The 23,801-nt window shown below is 39.3% G+C and overlaps 2 protein-coding genes across 6 annotated transcripts in view; one reads left to right on the top strand and one right to left on the bottom strand.

Annotated features, from left to right (window-relative positions):
- Nucleotides 1-23,801, top strand: part of LOC145457428 (uncharacterized) — a 502,676-nt gene that overhangs the window by 60,436 nt on the left and 418,439 nt on the right. The gene's annotated exons all lie outside the window — the stretch shown is intronic.
- LOC145434336 (uncharacterized) lies at nt 7,494-17,083 on the bottom strand. Of its 5 annotated transcripts, XM_080311700.1 has the most exons (9): nt 16,556-17,083; nt 15,623-15,739; nt 13,446-14,881; nt 10,049-10,365; nt 9,449-9,550; nt 9,145-9,252; nt 8,805-8,957; nt 7,991-8,071; nt 7,494-7,927 (listed from the first exon to the last, which is right to left on the bottom strand). In XM_080311700.1, exons 4-9 carry the CDS (start codon nt 10,271-10,273, stop codon nt 7,712-7,714), a joined length of 885 nt encoding a protein of 294 aa, XP_080167826.1. In that variant the 5' UTR covers nt 10,274-10,365; nt 13,446-14,881; nt 15,623-15,739; nt 16,556-17,083; the 3' UTR covers nt 7,494-7,711. The 5 variants fall into 5 exon arrangements, 3 of the variants coding, with proteins under 3 accessions (XP_080167826.1, XP_080167827.1, XP_080167824.1); XM_080311701.1 differs by lacking the exons at nt 13,446-14,881; nt 15,623-15,739; nt 16,556-17,083 and having other exon boundaries at nt 10,049-10,712; XR_013913339.1 differs by lacking the exons at nt 7,494-7,927; nt 7,991-8,071; nt 8,805-8,957; nt 9,145-9,252; nt 9,449-9,550 and having other exon boundaries at nt 10,117-10,365.

Raw genomic sequence — 23,801 nt, 5'->3', positions numbered from 1 at the left:
ATGTTATTTCGTGAACTCTTGTCTGCTATATCAAAAAATATAGAATCGCCCAAACGTACTAAACTAAAAGATCACAGGATTTCAAATTGGTATTTCTTCACTGGCGTATAATTTTTCCCTGTGGGATGGTATTTGTCTTGTGAGGTTCAGATTGCCAAGACAGGAACATTCCGCGCCAGTCATTTAGGTGCCGATGGACAATTAAACCTATATGTATTTTGTATATATATCGAAGTTTTCGGTCAGTATAAAGGCACTCCTTTTCGGTCAAGATTAACTCGCTGCTGATCGTTCTGGCTCACTTCTTGGAGTCGCATGTTACATGGCTTTAAACTTTATATGTCTCTGTGCGTTGTGGCGCGATAATTTTCAGCCCCGATATGCCCATTTCTATAAATCCTGCGTATTTTTTCTTGGGGGAAGAGTACCCAATAATCAAGATATTTGGCAACTTGAAATCGCGTAAAGCATGAAAAAATTGTGAAAAAGTCGCAACAATTTTCAGAAAACAGTTCATAATTTATGCTAATTCACGAAATAATTTTGAGCCCCCTTCGAGCTCGCCCCCCCCCAATTGGGGGTATGGGGTGCGGCAGTTACGGCCCTGGGCACACCCAAGATATATTACACAGACTAGAGCAGGGGTGAGCAAACTACGGCCACAAGAAGCGTTGTAAAAAATTGGATAAAAGGCCTACTAAAAATCAAATTACTGTATATGCACTTGATTAAACTTTTTCTTAATATATTTAAGCATGACAATAATGAGTTATATTCTTCTTATAGTACTTTTTTCTTTCACTGATGGCGCGATAGCCCGACCTCGAGGTCCGTGCATTTTGAACATGGCAGAAAGTGCAACATAACTGACTTAATTCGGACCACCAGTGTGATTTTAGATTGGTAACACGAGCCAGAATATTACTTTCAGTGATGTACTTGGAAAAAGTGCTTCGCGAGTGTGTTAGATAGATTCGTTCTTTGCATGTGTAGAAGTATTTATATTTAATATATCTATATATTGTAGAAGCGTATTTGAAGGTAACATGGCTATGAAGCTCGCGGCATTGTGTGTCCTGGAGTTAGACCACAAGTACAATCAACAAATCTATTATCAGATCGCTGCTTACACACTCAAATTTACATCCAGTTCTAAAAATAGGGACAACAGACTTTCATCGCTAACTTTGAACATGAGGACGACCAGCTTATAAATTTTCGTTAATGTTTCTGACGTGTTTATATATACGTTACCATCAAATCAATGTTTGGTTTGTTCTAAATATACAAATACATTTCCATCATATACATGTCGTCGGTCACTACGCAATCAAATACCAATATTGAACCTGGGCTTAGTATCCCAATTATATATAATTTGCCTACCCCTGGAATAGAGCAAGGGCAAGTTCGTGTAGCTACACATTTTAATCGTTATACACCGTGCGTCAGACATAATATCTATATCTCAGTATTTAGTGGCACTTGATATGACTCTGAAATGAGAAGACGGACTGCCCGCAATTACGCAGGCTGTTGCAAACGGAGTTGGACGAGGACTGACGTTGACTAAACATCATGTTGTTACGAGAGCCCTCTGTACGTTTAAGAGAGAGATAACCTTTGTCTAACTCTAATAGACCAAATTGTCGATTATCGCATTACAAAAATTGCTATGCGTCGAAAATCCATATGGTCGTTCTTGGTAATTTCATGTGTATCTTTTACGATTATAATAAACTAGGGTTACCATATTTTGGAAAATTGAAAAAAGGACACTTCTTCAAAATTTTCAGACTTGCAATACAGGAGGCAAATCCTGAAAAATGGTAAATTTTTTCCACCTCGATGGAGCGTTACTTCTGTGCTGATTTACTGTATCTTAGTCGATTTGCCCAATATTTAACCAGAATTTTCAAAGAAGAAGACAAAATCTCAAAAAAGAGGACATTTTGGCGTCCTCCGAGGACACTTTCAAAAAGGTCAAAAAAGAGGACAAATCCTCTTGAAAGAGGGCGTATGGTAACCCTATATTAAACCAGTAATAAAATTCAAACGTAAGGTTGCCTAAAGAAACATACCTAAATCTTCAAAAGTCCTCAACTAGAACAAGACTTAAACCTACTTAAAATCCGGGTAGATAGTTGGCCGTCAAGTAACTTGATCGGTAGTTTGTGCAAGTCTGATCTCCACCCTACTCGGCAAGGTGATAGATATTTTGATAAAATTTATTTGAGCATTGTCAAAATTCGCAAGGAAAAAAAAGTGATGCATTAGCTTCGAATCACATTCTCATCAATGGAATTTTGAAGTTGTGTACAACAAAGAGCGATGCTTTGATCCCGCTTTTACAGAAAGCCATTATATCAGTATACAACATGAATAAATGTGCATGTTGACAGAATTTTGCAAATAAGATTTTAAATACTACAAGAAAAATATTCACAGTTGCTCTTACCCATTTTTCCTCTAGCGCCAATTTTCAAAAATTCCACATAAGCCTGACCCCCCATTTTTAGGAATGTTGTAAATAAACAATGGGTAAGAGATCGATATCTGATTGGTCGTTTCGAGTTGGAATTTTGGAATCGTGCCCGAGGACCAAGCGACTAATTAATGACATAACAATTGTAAGTGCTATATTAGGGATAAAATCAAGGTTAACATAATAACCGTAGGGTAAGATCTTCTACTATCTTAATTTAGTAGTGCACCCAGTTATTAACTTTTTCATGAATGTATTCCAAGCAAAGCAACCCATGTTACATAACGTTCATGTGAGGTTTCGGGCCACAACACTAAATAGTATCATCCTTTATGATGCGATGGAGAAATATTCTGACGGTTTTCTTCAAACCATATTTAGTGTACAACGGACTCTCACTTATAAAAGTGGCACAGTGTCTATTTCTTTAATTTCGACATGCTGTGCGCTGCTGAATACAATGCCTATAGTTCGAAAAATTTTGTGAAAAATACCATTAGCTAGCGTGACTGGAGTGTTTTTACGGGGAACTGGCTATCTAAAAGTACGCGCAATTGGTTTTACATTGATTATAATCAACCACTGCACTCATGGAAAAATGGTGCAAACATCACTGGTATGTATTTCGCACGGAGCGTGACGAAAAATGTCGAGATTGGTCAAATTATTTCGAATGTTAAGTTGCAATGAGAACTGAGGGACATGTAAAACTATTGTACGGCTATGTAACAATCAAATGTCCCTACTACACCGTCTTCGACGACTCCATTTTATCTTCAGCGCCCACATTACCGCATTTTTAGCCCAGTGCCCCCTATATCGGCCCCTGAGCGGTTCCGCCCACTTGAAAATTCAATTTGTCCTTGGGGTTTCTGGAGCCTATAAAAACCACAACTCTACAAAAAAATGTTCAGCCATCCTACGTGAAATAAAGATAAATCTACTAAATCCAAAAACATAAATTGAGTGTATGTGAGCGTGAAACAGAACATAACGAAGATCCACAAAATCCTAATTTTCAGTAGCATATTCATGGTAGTAGCGGCAAAAGTTGTCAAGTACGGAAATTTTCTATTGACCCCATATCCTTCCATTTCTATGATCCATATCAAAATTTCATTTCAGGCCTGCTGTGTCCTGCATTTCAACGAGTCAACAACTTAACGCAACAACAACAAAAAAAAACAAGCAGACAAGAAAGTATCATCGGTGTATAAATTTCTCGAGGAACGATAAATCAGTGCTGCAATTTGAAGTACAACACCAATCAATTCTTATTTCGTTGGTAATTCGTTGCACCTATCCCATGACCTCGCCTATAACGTCCCCCAATGCCTTGTGGCTTGTATATTCGTCGATGAGTATACGCCATATAACCGCTTGATCACGATCTGAAAAAATATAAAATCAAGTTATTATGTATTCCTACTAAATATATTTTCGAGTGCTTCCTTTGATGGGAGGACAAAATGATTATTACCCGTTTTATACCGGATAGTAGTAGTGTCAGCTGCTCCCACTGGAATAACCAATATTTTTTCAACAGACTGCATCCTTATCGGGCGATTGGAAGAAGATTGTTAGGGGGGCGCAAACCCCAACATGCTCTGTAGTTTCATCTCCGGTATCAACTCATTAACCAGGCAAGTAATACATGCAGAATTCAAGTCACAATTTGAAGCGATGATGGGAACCCTTGAAAGGCTCTGGTTTGTTTGAGGACGGACTTTTTCGAAAGGTTGTCCGTGAACACGAACGGGAACCCTAACCTATCTAAAATGAGCCGGTCACTTTGAATTTTGCCATTGTGCGGAGATACATGCATAGGCCAAGCATGTAGCAATGACGGAATTACCGTTTTATCATTCACGATCAGAATAGCGTGATAAATCAAGCAATATTCTCAAAAGGCATTATACATTGATGCAATTAAATTGTGAATCAATATTTTTTCTTAAATTCTACTTGTTGCTACCATCGAGATGTGGCAAATGATAATTAGTTGCTTGGTTGGTTGGTTGGTTGGTTAGTTAGTTACTGTTGCAAAATGAAGCTGTTTTGCAAATTATCACCTACTATCTGTAAATATTTTAGTGTCTTTAAAAGCATAAAAGATATCACGTTTCATGTTCAAAAAGATATCACAATAAAATGTGCTTGATGCTGTGTATATTGTGATTTAAGATTTATGTGCTATATATATAGTGCTTCATGATTCAAGCGCTATCTGAGCTGTGCTACGGCTTGATATGGATTAATAAATAATCTGGCGTACTCGACGACTCATCCTGTTCGAAACCAGCAATATATGAACATTTTACTATAAACGAAACAAGTGATGTGCATGCTTTCAAGAAAACATGTTATCAAAAAAATGCACTTGTAGACATTAAACGAAATTTACAAATCTTGCACATATACCTGAATGTATAGCATAGAGGCCAAGATTGAAGAACAAACTTGTAAATTAACGGGCTAAGCAACACTGAACTATTTGACAATACTTCCATTATGTCATGTCAAGTCATGCCAGACGTAGAGCTTCAGAGGTGCAAATAAGTTATGGTACTTACTGATATCTAGATGTCATGGCCAAAGTGGGAACAAGTATAGACAATAGATAAGGGACACCGAACCATCAAGTTCCTGGGATACTTTCTATACTAGATTGCTTGTACAGGCCAGCACTAGAACTTCAATAAATACGAGGTGGTGCAAATTCAAGAGTATTGACTGGCTTCACCTAAAATTCTGTTCAATAACAATTTAACCATTTATAGACGCACAGCAATCAATACATACCGAGATCACAGCGAAACCCGCGTTCTTCTTGTGCTTTCGCTTGCAAATGCCCATACATAGCGAAGTCTCTGCGAAAATCGAATTCTCTTCTGTGTTTTCGCTTTGAGAATGCCTAGCCGGGGCTTGCCCCGGTAGCGCTCATAACAAGCTTTCACTATCTATTCTCTCAAAGCCGCGCACTATAAAGAAACGGTGATTTACTCTCTCCTATTCGGAAAATGGCCGAGCAACCGGGGCAAATATGCCTGTCGCCCCTAAGGTGTGATGTAACAATCGTATCTATATCTGAACTCGGTTACCGTATTATGCGTTGAGTCGACCTTTGCTGGTATAGGTCGATTTTGACTGTGTTTCGCACCATGATAATTCTTGAAACTTGGTATGATATGTCGTGAAGGTAGTATTTAACACTGCTCCAAGTTTCAGGCTTGCTACTTAAAGATAAGGGTAGTAATTCCGTTTCCGAAGTTCAGTGTGTGCTGATCTATCATGTACAATTGTACATAGCACAGCAAACAGATTTTACTCAAAAGCCAGTATTGGTCTCCATTGATTTTGACGATGTTCTATACCGAGATCGGTCATGACATTTGGCACGGTAAGTGTTAGTATCGACCGCTGTAACAAGTTTTAAGTTTGTCACTGAACTATGTGGGTGGTAATTTCGTTTCCAAAGTCGAGTACGAGCTGACTCTTCATTTATCGCTAACAAATTTACGCAAAAGCCGTTATTGGTCTCTATTGATTTTAACGATGTTCCATACCTAGATCTGTCATGAGCTTTTGCACGGTATGTCTTGATTTTAGTATCGAACGCGGTGCCAAGTCTTAAAGTTGACACTCAATGATTGAGGCAGTTATTTCGTTTTCGAGGTCGAGTATGGTAGAGATGCGCGCTGATCTGATACTTAGCCTACCTACGTCATTGCGGATCTCACGCAAAAGCCGGTGTCGGTCTGTGCTAATCTATAGTCTGCGTTCCCATAACGAGATCGGTGATGATATTTCCAATGGTATATCTCGATGATCGCATGAAACAGCTAACCAAGATTCTCGGTTTGCATTCAAATATTCACATAATTTTATGTTCGCCAATGTCCATTTCACTGTGAAATTGTGGCCTTCAAACCATTTGCTTACAATCTTCTGTCAAATGCGATAGCTATTTCATTTTCGATGTCGGCTAACAGCTGATCATTCGATCAGCCTATTCCTCGATCTATTTTAGTCAAAGTTCGGTGTTCGTCTGTTTGTATTGATTTTGGCAGTGTACCATACCGGAATGGGTTATGAGATTGCGTATGCTACTTCTCGATGATTTCTTGTAACAGTATACTAAGTTTACGGCTTTTATTCATGTATTTATTGATTAATATATTTTCCAACGGCGATTTCGCAGCAGACTTATAGACAGTAAGCCGTATGTGTTGTGTCACAGTCTCCAGTTTCAAGGCCAAAATGTCCTATGTTGTTCCGAGACCGAAGTTCCGAGGCTGCTGTCCTTAGTTCTTCAAAGACCATTCAAATTGATGTTCTTGATTCAATATGACAGGCCCAATCTATGAGATAACAATTGCGTATGTGTCAGAACTCGTTGACCTTTCCAGTTAGGCTTACGCAATCTCTCGAGTTCTAGTCATTGGAATTAGTCAGGTCAAGTCAAGCGCGAACATGAATCGTATCGAATCTTTGCTCCGTACGTAGTTTACGCAGTTTTAGAGCGAAAATGAGAGGTATAGAAGTTGTCCACTGTCCAGTCTATTGATCCAATCGTACGCCGGGTGCCTCCGCTTTGGTTGCCTATTATCACCTGGTCGTAACCAGAGATGGCCGCAGTCCGGTTCTGGAGCCGGAGCAGGATTTCAATGTTTTTTTACCTGGCCGGACTGGATCCGGATTTTGAATTTGGGGTGACGGTTGGATTTTAGCCGGATTTTTTTGCTGTGATATGATTAATTAGCATTGTTCTGGCAGGATTTTTTCGGATTCCGAACTGGACATTCACCAGCCGGATTTCTTTGGACTCTGAATTTCCAATTGCAAGCCGGATCCGGATAGATTCGGATCCAGAAATTTTGGAATCCGCCCATCTCTGGTCGTAACCACCAGCTCAGTGGTCGTAACACACCAGGATCGTGTACGAAACACTTTCGGACGGGCTTAGAAAATTTAGGGTCAATCGATTTGCGTAATCTCCAACTCTACCATGAAATCATAACGCATGCTACTAAGGATGACCTGATACTTGATTCGTGGCATAGGGCGATTCTTAGTTCACGTTCATTTTGTAAAATAATCCTTTGATTAAAAATAAATGAATAAAACATTTGTTACCACACTTCAAGTCACGGCTCACCGGCAAACCTCTCGCGGCACCTACGTTAAAATCACTGTTGTCGGGAAATTCATGTGACCATCATAAAGTTACTTTTTTACGTTGGAAAACGCCATTGTGACGTCATCTTGATAAAAGTCGCTCGCAGCCCTTGCCCCACCACCCGATATTGTCACGAGCCGCGACTGCATCCAATGGATATTGATTTCAACACCCGGCGCACAAACTTCATTCAAACGTTTTATAATCACTTTGTAATCATTAGCTGAAGTATCTCCATCCACCACAATATCCAAGTGCTCAATCTAGAATCAAAATGAAATAGCACAGGCTACATATGACGTAATCGTTAACCAAGACTTCTTTACCTGATTATTTTTGACAGAAGTTGCAATCAGTGACCAATCAATTCTCATCTCTTTGGTGCAATCAAGCAAAATTTTACTGAGCTGGAAGTACAACATGGTGCATTAGATTAGAATTATAAGATAATCTTACCAAGACAATGAAATTTGTTACTTCCTTGCAACATACTGCTATAACCTTTGGTTCAGGTGAAGTAATCTTACACGCTTTTTAATTCATATGATTACTCAATGAATACACAGAATTGAGGTAATTCAAAAATCCAAATAGAGGTACCTCGTATTTTCTCCTCATTTCTACTACAGATGTACATGAAACTGTGGTTTCTATTATATTCTTTAATAATATCATTATATAGGGGAATGAAAAAGAGTGACACCTATCAGATCACCGTTATGTGTTGTGCAACATGAGAGTAATCACTCTTAATGAACTCAAATAAAACGGTTCTTGCTCAGCAAGGAATCTACCACGTTGTTTCGAAAGGTTGAGTTTTGTTGGTAGGCCAACGATGCGAAAGAATATGTTCATAGGAGCATGAACACAACGTTCGGTGAATTCATGTGAGGGACAGTTAATGATACATTGACTGCTTCTGACAAAAAGAGCATTTGACTATTCATGGCTTGAGTGTATACGGATGTATCTTGAAGAACGTTTGTTTCGCTTTATATTAAAACTTAATTTTCTTCTGCCCTTATTTCGTAGTTCACATGATCGATGTCATCCCTGAAATAGTCAACCCTCATCGTGCATTTGAAGTTCAAATCAAGGTATTTTAAAACATTTTTCGAATGGAAATTATTTTTCACTGACGTTCTTAAACTCGAAATTTGAGGTTTCCCGCAAATCGTCTTGTTTGGCATAAAGCTGTAGGTTCGGTATCTTGATCACCGTAGGCTCGAAAAGTATTCCGCAATACACCACCTCATCAAGACAAGTGACGGTTTTGAACATGAGCTTTGTTGTCTGAGCATAGTAAAGTATTTCTGCTGATCACTGTTAACTGTAGTGTTGTTGTTACAATGTAGGGTAGGGTATGGGAGTGAGAGAGAGAGAGAGAGAGAGAGAAGGGTTTTACATTAGTGATAAGACAATTTACACGAAAGTAAGAATTTCGTTCTATTTTTATTTTCATTCGTTTCATTATTCTCACCGTCTTATCGAAACTTCCTTTAACCTCTTTAAGCCAGCCTTTTATGGTGGTGAGCCCGGCTTTGTCCTTCAACTTGATTTGATTACTTCCTACTTGTAGTTTAATAACCTGGTAATAGTGATCCGTCATATATAATGCGAAATAAGAAAAATACATATTCTAATTATTTCAATAGCAGTCCTATTGGAATGTGGTAACGTATAATTTAGATCGTTACTGTAGCAGCAATGAGATTATTTGTTTCTAACATATTCGAGTGACGAGAATCGCAAAATCCTTGAACACAGCATACACTAAAACAAACCTTCCATCGAAAATGCCCACGTCGCGTCAGATCTCGTAGACATTGGAGAAGTGATTGCAATGCTCTTGCGGAGAAGTTGCAACGGAAATCCAACACGTCAATCTGGATTGAATATGGTCACAATTACTGGATGACATCAGAGAAAGATTTTGGGAAGTGATCCACTTCTATACTGTTGGATTACTAGTAATAAACACCGCACGTTGATATGTTATTTGTGCAGGTCGTATAGTCTACTTGGTCATACTTACAATGTAATGTTACTTGACTGGGCTGATTATCAAACCATGTCAAAATTGAAGATTATTATTATCATCACACCATTGACAGAGAAATATTTCCTATGCAAGGGACATAAATAGCGCTTCAATACCGTGGACTTGAAATTGTACGGCGTTTAAACATGCGTATCTATTTGGGACTCTGCTGGTAGTGCCACACCACCGAGGCCCAGTCTGACTTACTAAACAGGTGGCCGTGATGGCGTCATATGGTGTTAAACTTATCGCCTGTTTCAAGAAATGACTTGCCTGGCGAATACTTCATGACCAACATGTCTTGTTGGATTGAACGTAACTATACGTTTTATGTAAGACTCACATGAACTTGTTGATCAGCCAGATTTCTTGTTATGATTCTCAACTGTTCTTCTTCGATTGTACACTCTGCAAGACTCAATTCATTCAGACCACCACTCTTTGCAACCAGTGATCCAACGATATGAACTTCATCATGACTTAACGCAATTTCCGTCACATCGATTAACGAAAGAAGTTTTATCAAACCGTCGTCTTTTGACTCATACATTGCTGTGTATACTTCCATGCGACTATGGTTATCCTTCAGACCCTCGTTTTTCTTGAGCTGCGAACGAATAGATCGAGCAGGGATCCCTCGTTTTTCCGCCCGATTTGACACTGTCGTTTAAAAGAAATATCAGTGTTTTGTCACAAATTTCAAAATCATTACTGTGGTCGAACGCAATGCTGGCGGGTCACGCCTGTGTTGTCTTAATTTAACTTTGCGTAGTGCGATTCTAACCGATTGGCACCCTAATTGAGTACTTTATCAGCCAATATAAAGTCACTACTTTGTCGACCTTTGTCCACTGCCATACACTCATACAGGAGCGAAATTTTGACACAACTCTTATTCCAAGGTATAAAGGCTTGGTTAATTCGTTTTATCCAATGCTGCCCCGGAAAAGCGTCTCAAGACTCCTACCTCGTCACGAATGAGACAATGAGCACTCCGGTTTATGTCTACCTAGTGCAGTGTTTCTCAACCCCGAGTCCGCGGACTCAATTTTAAGTAACTTAATCGGCACACACCTTGACAGATTGTCCTCCTGGTATTTCCTCGTGTTTTTCAATGGAAAGACGCCAGTCTGATGGTGAATTTATTATTTTAGATAATTTTATAGCGATAAAACCTTAAGAAACGACCATGGATCCTAATTTAAGGGTCTACGGACTTAGTTTTAGATTGAGAAGTCGAAAATCCACGGAAATGTCAAAATTTCCAATTTTTTTTCACTTCCGATATGATTTCGGAACATGTAATTGACAGACCTACGGGGCTCGTTCACTTTCGGACCAAAGTCATTGCAGCCTTACGGAGAAAATCGCTTTTTGGTCCGAAAGTGAATGAGCCCCGTCCTTGTCCGGTTTCGTCAAATTCCGATTTGCGAATTGGGCTGAGGGATTCGCAAAATACCCATTTTGAAATGTTAGTAACCTTAATAGCTGTCATAAAAATGCATAGATACCTCAAATATGTGACTGGCGGTACTCAACTTGAATAGTGCTTTCAGAACTACATTCATTGCAGTAGAATTTATTACCTCGGTGGCTTTTCGGGTTTCCCTTGTCAAGAATTAACGGCACCATAAGAAGGAGAAAGAGTTTGTATACAAATATTCCATTAATATATACCGCTAAAAGTCTGTGTAACGTTTTCTGTGCATTGTATAATTTGATTCTCTCTTATCCCTTTATTATGACTACCGTAGTACCGGTACAGCTGACTTTGGACAGCTACCGTTCCTTTTTATTGCTGCATTGTTACGTCAAATTTTGCCAATTTGGATTTCGTTTGAATCTTTTTCTATATGCTTCTTATTGTGCCGTTAACTCTTGTTGATAAGGGGCATACGAAATGCCTTCAAGTTAATAAATTATACTGCAGTGACCATAGTTTTGAAAGCAATATTAGAGATACCTCAATAAGCGATGTTTCGCCACGTATATTTCAAACGCAAGAACAACGAAACAGCACTAGGCTACAACGAATTGATCAACATTGCAAGCAATATTAGTTCTTCTGAGATTTTCTGTGTCTTGGGCAAACCAGTTGGTTGCAAGTATCACAGGCAAAACGGGTATGCTTTGCACATCTGCAGCATCTTCCTGGTTTGATACCAAACATGCCAGGTATAAACCCCTGTTATCGCCAACTGGAATTTTTCAAAATGCCTCACATTTATGTCCGAGGTAGCCTATTGTTAAAATTGTCATAATGGTCATAAACTCTACAATTTTGGTCGGATTGACTTGAATTAAGTGCGAATGGACTCGGAATTTAATGCTGAGTATTCACTATTCACAATTCACATACCGAATATGCCAGGTATAAATCCCCAGGACAGCTCTTCATACACTCGTATGCAGGACCGTAACTGCTTCACCCCAAACCCCGAGCTCGAAGGGGGGCCAAAACTATTTCGTGAATTAACATAAATTGTAGAGTATTTTTTTGGAAATTTATGCAACTTTTAAAAAAAATTCGCGCCGTGCGCGATTTAATGGTGTCGACTTTCTTGATTATTGGGTACCCTTCCCCCAAGAAAAAATACGCATGAGTTATATCATTTTCCAAAACGCCTCACTCAGCTCTACCAGTAAATCTGATTACACGAGCAGAGACATGATAAAAAGTTTACAGCAATATATATGCAATTCCCGATCATGCTGACCGATTCAATCATGAAATATAGAATATTTTCGCGCTTCGCTTGGTTCATTCGAAACAAGCCGGCTAACTAAACAGTACAAATATTTCGCTGAGAAGCAGCGGTAAAAAGGTATTGGAAGAGGAGCGTTTGGGGGCGAAGCCCCCCAGAAGTTAGATTTATAACCCTGTGGGGGCCCAAGACCAACGTTTTTTGGGGGGCTGACGAAGTGCTGTTACGGTCCTGCACGTAGGCACATTGCACAGTTGCACACGTTTCCGGCGCGATATACGCTGAGTATTGTTGATTGATTATTGCGACTTGTTCCCTTACAGACGTTATTTGGATATTTATAAATCGTAGGGACATGCGCTAATCACAGAAACAATCTATAGTTGTCTATCATCAGTAGAACTCGAGATATGGACGGCATTACTGAACAGTTGCTTGAATTGCAAGCCGATAGATGTGGAAAGACATATTTACAAAAGCTTCCTTGACTCAATTTGGCCAAATGTGCAGTCGATGGAGCATATAGTCTTTCAGATCTTTGGGAGCAAGCTGCAACAACTCTTTTGCTATTTCCGGCCACATACCTGTACCTGTGTGAATCTGGCGTTTCAACTCTGACGGTGAACAAAAGAAGTATGATATAGCAATAGACTTCAACCGTAACGTGACATCAGATGTAGGCCTACATTGACAACCATAATTCCGGAATTCGATAAACTTGTCAAGTAAAATCAAGGACAAGGCTCTCATTAAGTGTGGGTTGAGTGAAAAACAGTGCCTGCCTGTTTTGTTGATACCGTATTACACTCTCTAGGATAGATATCAAAAAACCTACTTTTCGTTAATATAAAGCTTGAGTCCGCGGGTCAAAAAGGTTGAGAACCACTGCTAGTGAATATTGAAGAAATACGACGAAGGTTTCGATTCCGTATGCATGTATCGGCAACCGGCATAGAGGCGGCATCCGAGCCGCGTACAATTTGGTGAACAATATCGTGCGAATTTCACATCTACCATCATAGTAGAAATGCTAACCTTGATGTACTTCGTACAGCTTGTCCTCGAAAACTAAGCCGTAGACAAATCTGCGAACCACGCGCCATCTGTTCTCGTGTAGAAAGTCGTCGTTAAACTCCGTGACTTAACTTAGTTTCATTTCCGTCACGTAGATTGCTGCAAGATACTCGTGTATACTCTGGTGGCAGAAGAAAAAATTGAAGTCACCCTGCAGTAGACGGCCAGCAGCGCGGGAGTTGCCCAGGAACTTTCAAGATAAGATCGCTTGCATCAGATGACGAAAGATTATGTTTTTCGAGATCTTTGTATTTAAATGCAACTCGTCCTTCCTGCATACCCTCAAACGCCATACCTTTCAGTTTATCGATCACTTCAAAGATGTGCTCCTGGTTTTCAATATTTTTCACGCGCACAAAGTTGTATATAATTTCATTGTACAATTCGGCAACTGTTCTGGGAATTCTTGAAGAGTCATGATTCACTAACATAGCGGTTAGTATCAGAAACACTGGGACAGATATGATACTAAGCAGTCTCGGTGACAATACGCAAATATTTCCCCATGCTTTAGCTCCATTCTTTTCAATGATATGCACGAAAAGCCTTTCCGCATCTTCCAACTTTAATCCGGAAAGTGTAATTATATCATCAGGTTGCGCGTCCAGAGGTAGATCTGAAACTCGGAATTCGCGTGACGATATCACAATTTTAACGTGGGAAAGTATATTTCGGGAGAGAATATTGAACATAATCGTTGATTCATCGGCCTCATCATAATCTGATATTTTCCGATCGTTTGGTTGATCCCTCCAGGCCGCTTGATCAAACCCATCGAAATACAAAATCGCTTTTGCTTGGTTGTCTAAAAGCCATTGATAGGTTTGTTTCATCTTTTGCTCGCTGTTGTAGAGTCCGCTAAATAAAAATTCGAATGGTCTGATACGTCGCTCAAACTTCACGTCTTTCAATTCTATATAATGGATCAATTCCTTCCCGTGTTGTCGACCAAATTCACTCAGACATTTTGTCGCCATTCTTCGCATTAGAGTTGTTTTGCCGGACCCCGCCGAGGCTACGACAGCAGTGACTGGATTCTTATCGGACGGAGTGAAGTTTTTGCGCTCCAAAAGTAACTTCAGTACTCCTTCGAATGAAACGAATTCTGTTCTGCGTAATTTTCTGGCGTTGAATCCTATCTCATTCCTCATTTCACATTTCACGATTTTTGATGATGACCTACCAAAAATTCGGGATACTTTTGTTTCAATCGTTTTCTCTTCGACTTTCTCACGCCTTCCTTTAAAATAATCCTTCCCTGTAATTTTTTGTAGTAACGGATAGACACAAAAGTCAGGTTCTTTGAGATCTTCATGTTTAAAATCACCAAAAACATTACGAGAGATTTTCTGCAATGTTTTTTTCGTTGACAACGTTTACTAGCTCTTCACATTGCTCTGTAGAATGTTAATATGGTGAAATATAGAAATAACATATATCCCAACTACAACAACTATCTTCCATATCAGCATATTTAGGCCCACACAATTTTATGTTCATTTTTATGATAGGGAATTCAGTACCTCTAAACTTCAAACGATTCACGTTTAGTCAGTGGTTTCGAGCCTTGGAATGGTGGCATTCCACATTAGAGTATGATTCTTTATAGTTGCTTGGAAATTCTGATGGTTTTACAATCGAAAACTCCTTGAGGGGGAGATACCCATGGACTAACCACTTTTCTCATGTTTTATGAGAGAAATGCAAAGCAACAAACTAAATTTTCCAAATGTGTATTCCGTTTGTCTCATTAGTAGATAGAAGTAACTATAGTAATTATATGACCGAATGATAATAATATGGTCGGTGTATAATTTCTGTATCGCGAAATGGTTCGGAATGCTGCGCAAAGTAGTATGTTAGACGTACGGACTCTAATTTGATTCGACGATTTAACCACCATACGAGTCGAGAAGCAATTGATATTTCTCATACATCGAACCACGTCACAATAATTTACTTCAAGACACCAGGGTTTAATCATGAAACGGATTGTTAGCTTTATGTATGATTTATTTTAGGCCATTCCCCGATTTGCTTCTAGATATTTCAACAAAACTATACTCCAAAATTTTATTCCGACAGAGTATATTGTCGGCTTCACTTGACAAGTTGCAGTCTGAGTCGATAATAATTACCTATTAGTTTGTCGTTATCCCAGTCTTCATTAATGTGGTCCCGAGCAGAAAGTTGAAAGGTGCAATTTGTGAAGTTTTGATTGTTTATTCCACCCTGTGCCAACATTGTAGATGCTTCTGTAATCGGAAGAAACGAGGGATATATTATTATCTGGCGCAATTCAGAAAATTTGAATCTTTGTGGAATCCCCGTTCATTAATTAATGAGGACACGCCAGACACTAAATGACCTGGTTCTGAATATATTAGGAATATATTTGGCAAGTCAGATTCCTGCATATATACACCAATCCTGTTGAGATATGGGTACTCTACTTCACAACCAATAAATTATATTTGACATAACCAATAAGCCAATAAAGAATAGATTCCCGTATCTGTACCTAATCAGTTCGCCAAAAGATACGCGTAAATGCATACAGTCATGAGCAGGATTAGGAAGTCGTACATATTTCTATGAGATTCGAATAATATAATAATAAAATTCACAACTCTTGACTCCGACTATAGTTACGATATAGTGAATTTTGGAATATCTATTTTATTTGCTTTCGAATAAATTTGCTAAAAGTTGCTCGATCTATGGGTGGTCGGCGGATTCGCAAACACCATCTATGAATATTTAACATTCACATCCAGGCGTAAGGGTTCTTTGATGCGATTCATATTTATATATAGTAAGTATGTTATAATTTGATGGTTATTCAATATCCCATCCCAGCAATAGTATTTTGCTGTGATTGCTCGAATCCGAATGGCAAATGGTGATATTCGAGAACCGTATCGGAAGCTCTCCAAAATATCCATTACCGACTCCCATTGACGGGTACCATGCGTGCTCGGAACCATACTACTCTATATTGCTGGTATTGGTAGATATGAGCAGCGCTACGATTCAGTGCTTGTATTTTATATAAATATAATCCATCTTACCGGTGAGTAAGAATTCCTGAGCTGTTGCAGGTGAGGAGTGACTTCCTTCCGCCATGAATACTGATTCACGAACTCATCTGCACCCAGGCAAGAGAAATATTAAGCAATACAAACATGTTGAAAATCTATAACAAATATTTCTTATAAATGTTATATATTGGATGGTAAAGAGCAAGCGCAGATAGTTATTTAGGTTGGTGGTTGCTCCCACGACAAAGAAAAACGAACCATTTTAACACAGTTCCTTATTAATATCGGCTGACAACAACCCAAGATTCCTTCGCTGCAGTCCGAACGCGGTGCTTTCTGAGAAAATGCCAAAATGTTTTCTCAAACGTCCAACTTCAATTTGAGACAACATGATATTTGTAGTGCTCAAATGAGTGACTTCAAACGTTTTGCAAGATCAGACGCGAGTCAAGATACTCTAATTTTCAATTTCACCCGAGTCAAATCAAGTCAAGCAAATTTCTGATTTCGAGTCGGTTTCGAGTCACCAAATATTTTCAGGTTGAGCCGATATAATCGATGTGCCGATACCAGGAGAGGAACTTCAAGTTGGCATTCACATATAGTTTACAAAACGAGAGAATGGACAAAATCGCATCGCAAAAAGTTCAAAGATCGCCTGTCGGTGGTGCGATATCGGGTTACCGCGAAGTGTGACAGAGTGAAACAAAGCGTAGCAATCTGCGCCGATATCGGTCACTTTTAATCGAAATTGGTATCGAAACGTCGAAACAACAGAGATCGATCGACGGAACTCATCGCCACCAAGTTGTATGGATAGGGATTTTACTTTCATTTACCAATTTTAATAAATAATAAAATAAATTTACTAAATTGGCGTTGAATGAGCTTATAGGGTAATGAATGTTTTTGGATAACACGGGCCCTACGATAACAACTGACGCTAATATACTACAATGTTCTATCTCAATTTTAAGATTACGCTAAACAATAACTGCATATAGTTAATCCTAAAATGCAGAATGCTAGACGCTTGCCATAAGTTGGACAAATAAAACGATTAATTTTATTTATTTGGAACGTATTTTCTGCATGGTGCCATAACATAGGGTTCGGGGTCCAACTTGGACTAAGTGTAGGTCGCATTGCTGCAGTGCCTCACCTGTCGTCTGGGTAAGTAAAAGAAAATAGTGAAAACTGTCAATAGTGGTATTGGTACTGATCTAGTGATGCTTATGAATGAATAATTTTGAACATTTTTTCAATCGAACTTACGCAACGCGCATATTTTTGCTTCTCAAATTAGGCGAAACGACAGGTGAGGCAGATACGAGCCAATCTTCACCTGCAATAGTGACTCGATCTCAAGATTTGTAATAACTGGCATCAATCAAATGGTTATTGTCGCAATGATTCCAAAAATCCAAATGACAATAGCGATAGAGCCCCGAAACCCCATTACAATAACCTAGGAATTTGTTATGGCTTTGTTACGCACAGTGAAATTAACCACACGAACTAATCTCCAATGTCGAATGTTGTCAAACAAACTTATACCATCTCAGCGCAATAAAACAACGCACTATGGCAGAGGTTCCCAACTGCTGCGAGGATTCTGTACAATTCATCACTGAAATAGGTTTGCACGCCAGATTTTGTACCACAAAGTGCAGCTTACACCTAATTTACATTCCGAATGTGCTACCGTGAAATTAGTCGAAATACACGATTTCCGTAGACAGCGTCAGATCCGGTGTTGTCAAGTCTCGAATTTATATATGCTCGTTATTATTTTATGTACGGAAAATGTGGTTGACATGAGTGACGGCTCGTGACAATATCGGGTGGTGGGGCAGGGGTGCACGCGATTTTAATTGTACAAAATACGTCACAATAGTGTATTCCCACGTGAAAATGTGACTTCGTGGTGGTCAAATACGGTTTGTATTGGGTATAGACATTCAGCATGGTTAATAAGGCTTACGTATTTTAAATTATTCGGAAGAAAATATCAAGTACAGTAGTTCATACCTGCATATTTTAACGTTTGTATCAGTCGGGCGCGACGTGATTACATAGTAGCAAAATGTTCAATGACGAGTTCATTGAAATCTAGCAGACATGGGGTAATCGCGATTAGTAATCGTAATCGATTACGACGATTACAGCATGTTCCAGTAATCGTAATCGCAATCGATTACATTCGAAAAAAATCCAAAGTAATCGTAATCGTCATCGACTACTTCACATATCTAATCGATTTCTTTGTGAGAAAACGATTACTTTTTATTTGTTCAATGAAAATGACATAACCGAACATTCGTGAACAAGGAAGAGATATTATACCAGGTTGTTGATAGTGCAAGCGGTTGTTTTGCAAACGCCACTGCTCAATATTACGTCAGAAGTATTAGCTTTGCTCGTCCTTGCGTAAGAAGTATCCACACGTAGTAAATATATATGCGATGTACATTGTTTTGTGATTGTTAGATCAGTGTAAGCCATGCTCTATATCAGGATATCAACACACACCAGACGCCACTACCTCGCCGCAAGATAATAATCTAATCACCACTCTGCCTAGTTTCAAATAGTAACTTATGTATTGCTGTTTGGTTATGCCTAGTTATAAACGCAGTTTGACCGTTGCTGCTTGGCGAGCAGTAGGCCTATCCATGTAATATACGTATATATTGTACGCACACCGGACAAAGATTTGAACTTTGTACTCGTCAAATAAAACATTACGATGGTTAAAATCAGCAGCTGCTGATATGTATATCATAACCGAGACGTTCTTTGCCGTTTCTCGTAACGGCAGCTTGCAGTATCTGTATTAAGTGGAAGGTAGAATTTTAAGTTCACTTTATTTTATTCTCATATGACTCGACTTGAAACGGGTGCCAATCATTATTTCACAATTCTTCACTCGACATTTATACATGTCGCCACAGCCATCCAGTTATAGACCATGTTAGCGTGGGTTGTAGGTACAATCAGGACCAAAACAGTAATTCGTCCTCCACTTCAAACGTTGGTATTGGTAGGGTTGTAACCAAGTCACAATGTCAATCTCACTTTTATAGTTTTGACTCGAGTCAAGTCAAGTCATTTTCAATTCATCCCCGAGTGAAGTCCGAGTCCAAGTCAACTAGCACAGGGTCGAGTCCGAGTCATAGTGTTTGACTCGAGTACGAGTCCAAGTCGTTATTTTCACGGATCAGTTTTCAGGTCAATCCGATTTAACCCACTTTTTCCAACTCTGCTCGAGTGATATAGAATGGCTTGTATTCATTATATAGTTATCTAAATCAGTTTTCACAGTTTACGGCCCTATTTCCAAGTATCAGAACTGATAGACGAAATACAAATAATGTAGTAACTTTACTATTTTTCAAAGTTACATAGAATGTCTGTCTTGGCCGTTCTAGTCTCGAGTCATATGACTTGGTTCGAGTCATGCAAAATGAATCGAGTACATGTCGAGTCAATACAAAAATTGACTCAAAACGAGTAACTTTACGCATTTGAAAATATGACTTGAGTCAAGTCTAGTCACCGAAAAATCGCGACTCGAGTCGGACTCGAGAGTTGAGTCACGACTCGAGTCATTACAACCCTGGGTATTGGGGGCTCATAGGGTGTCAGTTTTCAAGTTGATGACTTAATTTCGTCAATAATATCGGTAATTGCAGCATATTGCTATTCATTCAGATTTACCCGTAGAGCTGGGTCACCTAATTCATAACTAGGCTATAGCATCTGGTATGTTGTTATAATTACTTTATTGTATGTTGTTAATTCGTGACCTCCCGTCTTTTACATAATCAAAAGATACTGTAGTCGCCCAAACGTAGCAGATTTAAAAAAAAACTTTCGTGAGATGCACACACAAATTCTCATGTATTGACTTCTCTGTGGGTGGCATTTGCATTGTTGGGCTCAGATTGGAAGGACCGGACTATTCGTTACGCCCACAGAGCGCGGCTACTGACACCGAAATGCCTATTCCTATAAATTATGCATGCTTTTTTCTTGAGGGGGAGAGGTATGCATTTCAAAATCAAGCCATTTAGAGACATTAATTCCCGAAGCTCGAAGAAGATTTTCAAGTTAAAAAACTCTCTTGAAAATACTCTATGATAATTTACGAAATACTTTTGAGTCCCCTTAGAGCTCGCTTCCGGTCCTATTGGGGAGTTTGGGGTGTTGCAGTTACGGACCTGGCAAGAATGCAAATCGTTGGGTGCGACGAATAGTCCTGCATAGAGTTGGGCAATGGGTACACTATGACGTAACAAGCAAATGACGTATGATATATAAAGAAAGTTGTTATCTCATTAGACCTTTTCATCGCAAGCCTTATATTGTCTTCCAATATGTCTTCCGAAATTAGTTCTACATAAGATGGAAAACAAATGTAATTGTCAGTAATCGTGATTACATTTGAAATGTAATCGTAATCGTAATCGACTACTTCCTGATTTTGCTGTAATCGTAATCGTAATCGTAATCGCGGGATTCACAAGTAATCGTAATCGCAATCGATTACATTCATGAAGTAATCACCCGATGTCTGAAATCTAGTATACCCAGAATGAGAACGTTGAGAATCGTGAGTAGGGCTGGGCACAATGATTCGGGTACTCGAATTTGAATCTAGTATTAATTTTAATGATTGAAATCGAATAGAAAAATACGATTTTTTCGTGTACCGAAATTATACGCTCCTCGCAACTGAAAGTTAATTTACTAACGATAATTGTAGTTTTGATACTATTTTCTAGGGATGGTGTGAACTTGAGGTTCACGTTCGCGTTCTGTGTGTGAACCTCGGAAATTTAGAGGTTCGCGTTCACAACAGAACCTTGGTAGGTTCTGCACTGTGAACCTTTTTCATATATTACAATTATAACATTATAACATCTTTGGTTCAAAATTATTGCATTTCAACTGCGGCCCACTCTATGCATGGCGCTGGCAGCATTAAAAATCAACACTAAACGAGCATGCACCTTGACAATCTCAAAAGTTTTACTTGCTTTGATACAAAAGTTTGCTCGAAGTATCCAGCTTTCCGTTTGTGAATATTTAGTGACTCTCTGCTGTGAGCTTGACCCGCAATCACAAAACATTACGAGCGAAATACGTAGTCAGCGAATGATGCTTATTCAACCAATCAATAAGATTGATATCGTTTTCTGATGTAAAAATTCGAGAAGGCATACGGGGTCAATCATGACTCAATATCTTTACTACATCATTAAAACCAAATCCGTGCGATTGAGGGGTTGACTACTGCAGTGTAACTTCCTAATGGGGTGATATTGGTAGCAAGTATTGAAACCCATTATACACTCTGCTCAATATCAATGTAGCAATACCCAGACGCCGAATACATTGTCCGGTCTGGCCTAGACCGTTAAGGGGTAAGTGTATATTCCCTGATAAGTCCTTGTCGAAATTGTTGGCAAAGCGACGGAAGATATTGATTTTATGGGAGTATTATATCAATTGATTGCCCCAGTTGATACATTTAGCGACGTTTAAAACGCATCAGCATTGTTGCATTATTTGACCCGAGTCGTCGCTAGGTATCCTGTACAACTGTACATTAATATAGGCTATCACTTCATTGAAAGAGAGGGTTGGAATTAGCAATATTACGTCACGTGACGTCATGAGGTTCACGTTCGCGTTCACACAGAACCTTTCAAAAAGGTTCACGTTCACACGAACCTGAACCTTTCAGAGGTTCACACCATCCCTACTATTTTCCACTGAGGAAATCTTGAAACCTTGATTGGCCGTGTCGCAACATACGAGACATAGTACAAAGCTATGAACGTTACTGGAAATAACACATTTCCGAAGTCATCATCATCCCACAACATTGTCAAGTAGGGCAATGAAATCGGTATGGTCAAAAAATACCACAGTATCTTTAATGTGACGGATAACCAGGGCTGTGGAGTCGGTAAATTTTACCACCGACTCCGGCTCCGACTTCAACTCCACACATTTTCAATATACCGACTCCGACTCCGACTCCTGAGTCTTTGAACGTGCCGACTTCGGCCACAGCCCTGCGGATAACAGGCACTATGCCGTTTGTGGTGACATAAAAGGTAGCCTACATATTTGGATTTGACATATTACATTCTGTTGTGACGTCATAATGAGTGATCCTCGATTACTCGACTCGAAGCGTAATACGTGATTCAGAATCCAATCACTCATGTACTTGATTTTGCTAAGCCCTAATCGTGAGCACATCTAGCGCATCGGGCCTAATTACTGCAGCCAAGTCGATAGGAAGCGATTTTTTAACTATAGGAATTATAAAAGTTCACTAGTGGTTACTACTTCGGAAAGATGTATTGAAAAATAACAAGTCTACTCGAGCCGAGCAATGTCGACCATCTGGTAATATCGAGACACCATTGGCAGTAGACCACATGCTTCAGATCACGATACCCAATTTCGGTCGAACTATAGAGACACTGCCCCTGGCACCAGCAGTGTAAAAGTGTATAACAAGGCGTCCTTATCCACGCTTATACGTCAGACATTCATTTTTATCGAACTACGTTGGAAGAAGGTAAGGGTGCGCTTTCCTCCCGCGTACGATTGCATCAATTGACAATTTCCAGGCTGATAAGGGCCGAGTCTTGCGTAAAAACATCGGATTTTGCGTAAAATATATTGAGAATAGCCTGATCAAGTGATAAGCTGATAGCCGTCGTCGAAAACGAACTAGCTATCGCGCTTGGCTGGTGATTGTAAGCAAATGGCTTGAAGGCCACAATTTTACGGTGAAATTAACATTGAAGAATATATAAGATAGAGAAATATTTGAATGCGAACCGAGAATCTTAGTAAACTGTTTCATGAGACCATCATCCCATCACCTATCTCAGTATGAAACACAGTTAAAATTAGCGCATTCCAAAACCGGCTTTTGCGTGAAATCCGCAATGCGGTAGTTAGGCCTATCTATCTGTTAGATCAGCGCACATCTTTACAATACTCGACCTCGATAACGAAATTACTGCCTAATCACTGAGCGTCAACCTCGCGACTTGGGACAGCGTTCGATACTAAAATCAAGACATATCGTCCAACAGCTCATGACCTATCTAAGTATGGAGCATCGTAATAATCAATAGAGACCAATTCCGGTTTTGCGTAAAATCTGTTAGCGATAAATGGCGAGTCAGCTCTCACTCGACTTAAGAAACGAAATTACTACCCACATAGTTCAGTGATAAACTCA

Source organism: Botryllus schlosseri, chromosome 2, assembly GCF_051294905.1.
Source record: "Botryllus schlosseri isolate E-star chromosome 2, Bs_hap1, whole genome shotgun sequence".
Lineage (NCBI taxonomy): Eukaryota > Metazoa > Chordata > Ascidiacea > Stolidobranchia > Styelidae > Botryllus > Botryllus schlosseri.
Note: the sequence above shows the minus strand (reverse complement) of the source record. Positions and strands in the feature narration are given on the sequence as shown.

What these genes read in the sequence shown, in the direction of transcription:
- LOC145434336 (XM_080311698.1), bottom strand. Translation starts at nt 14,635, where the DNA reads ATGAGGAATGAGATAGGATTCAACGCCAGAAAATTACGCAGAACAGAA.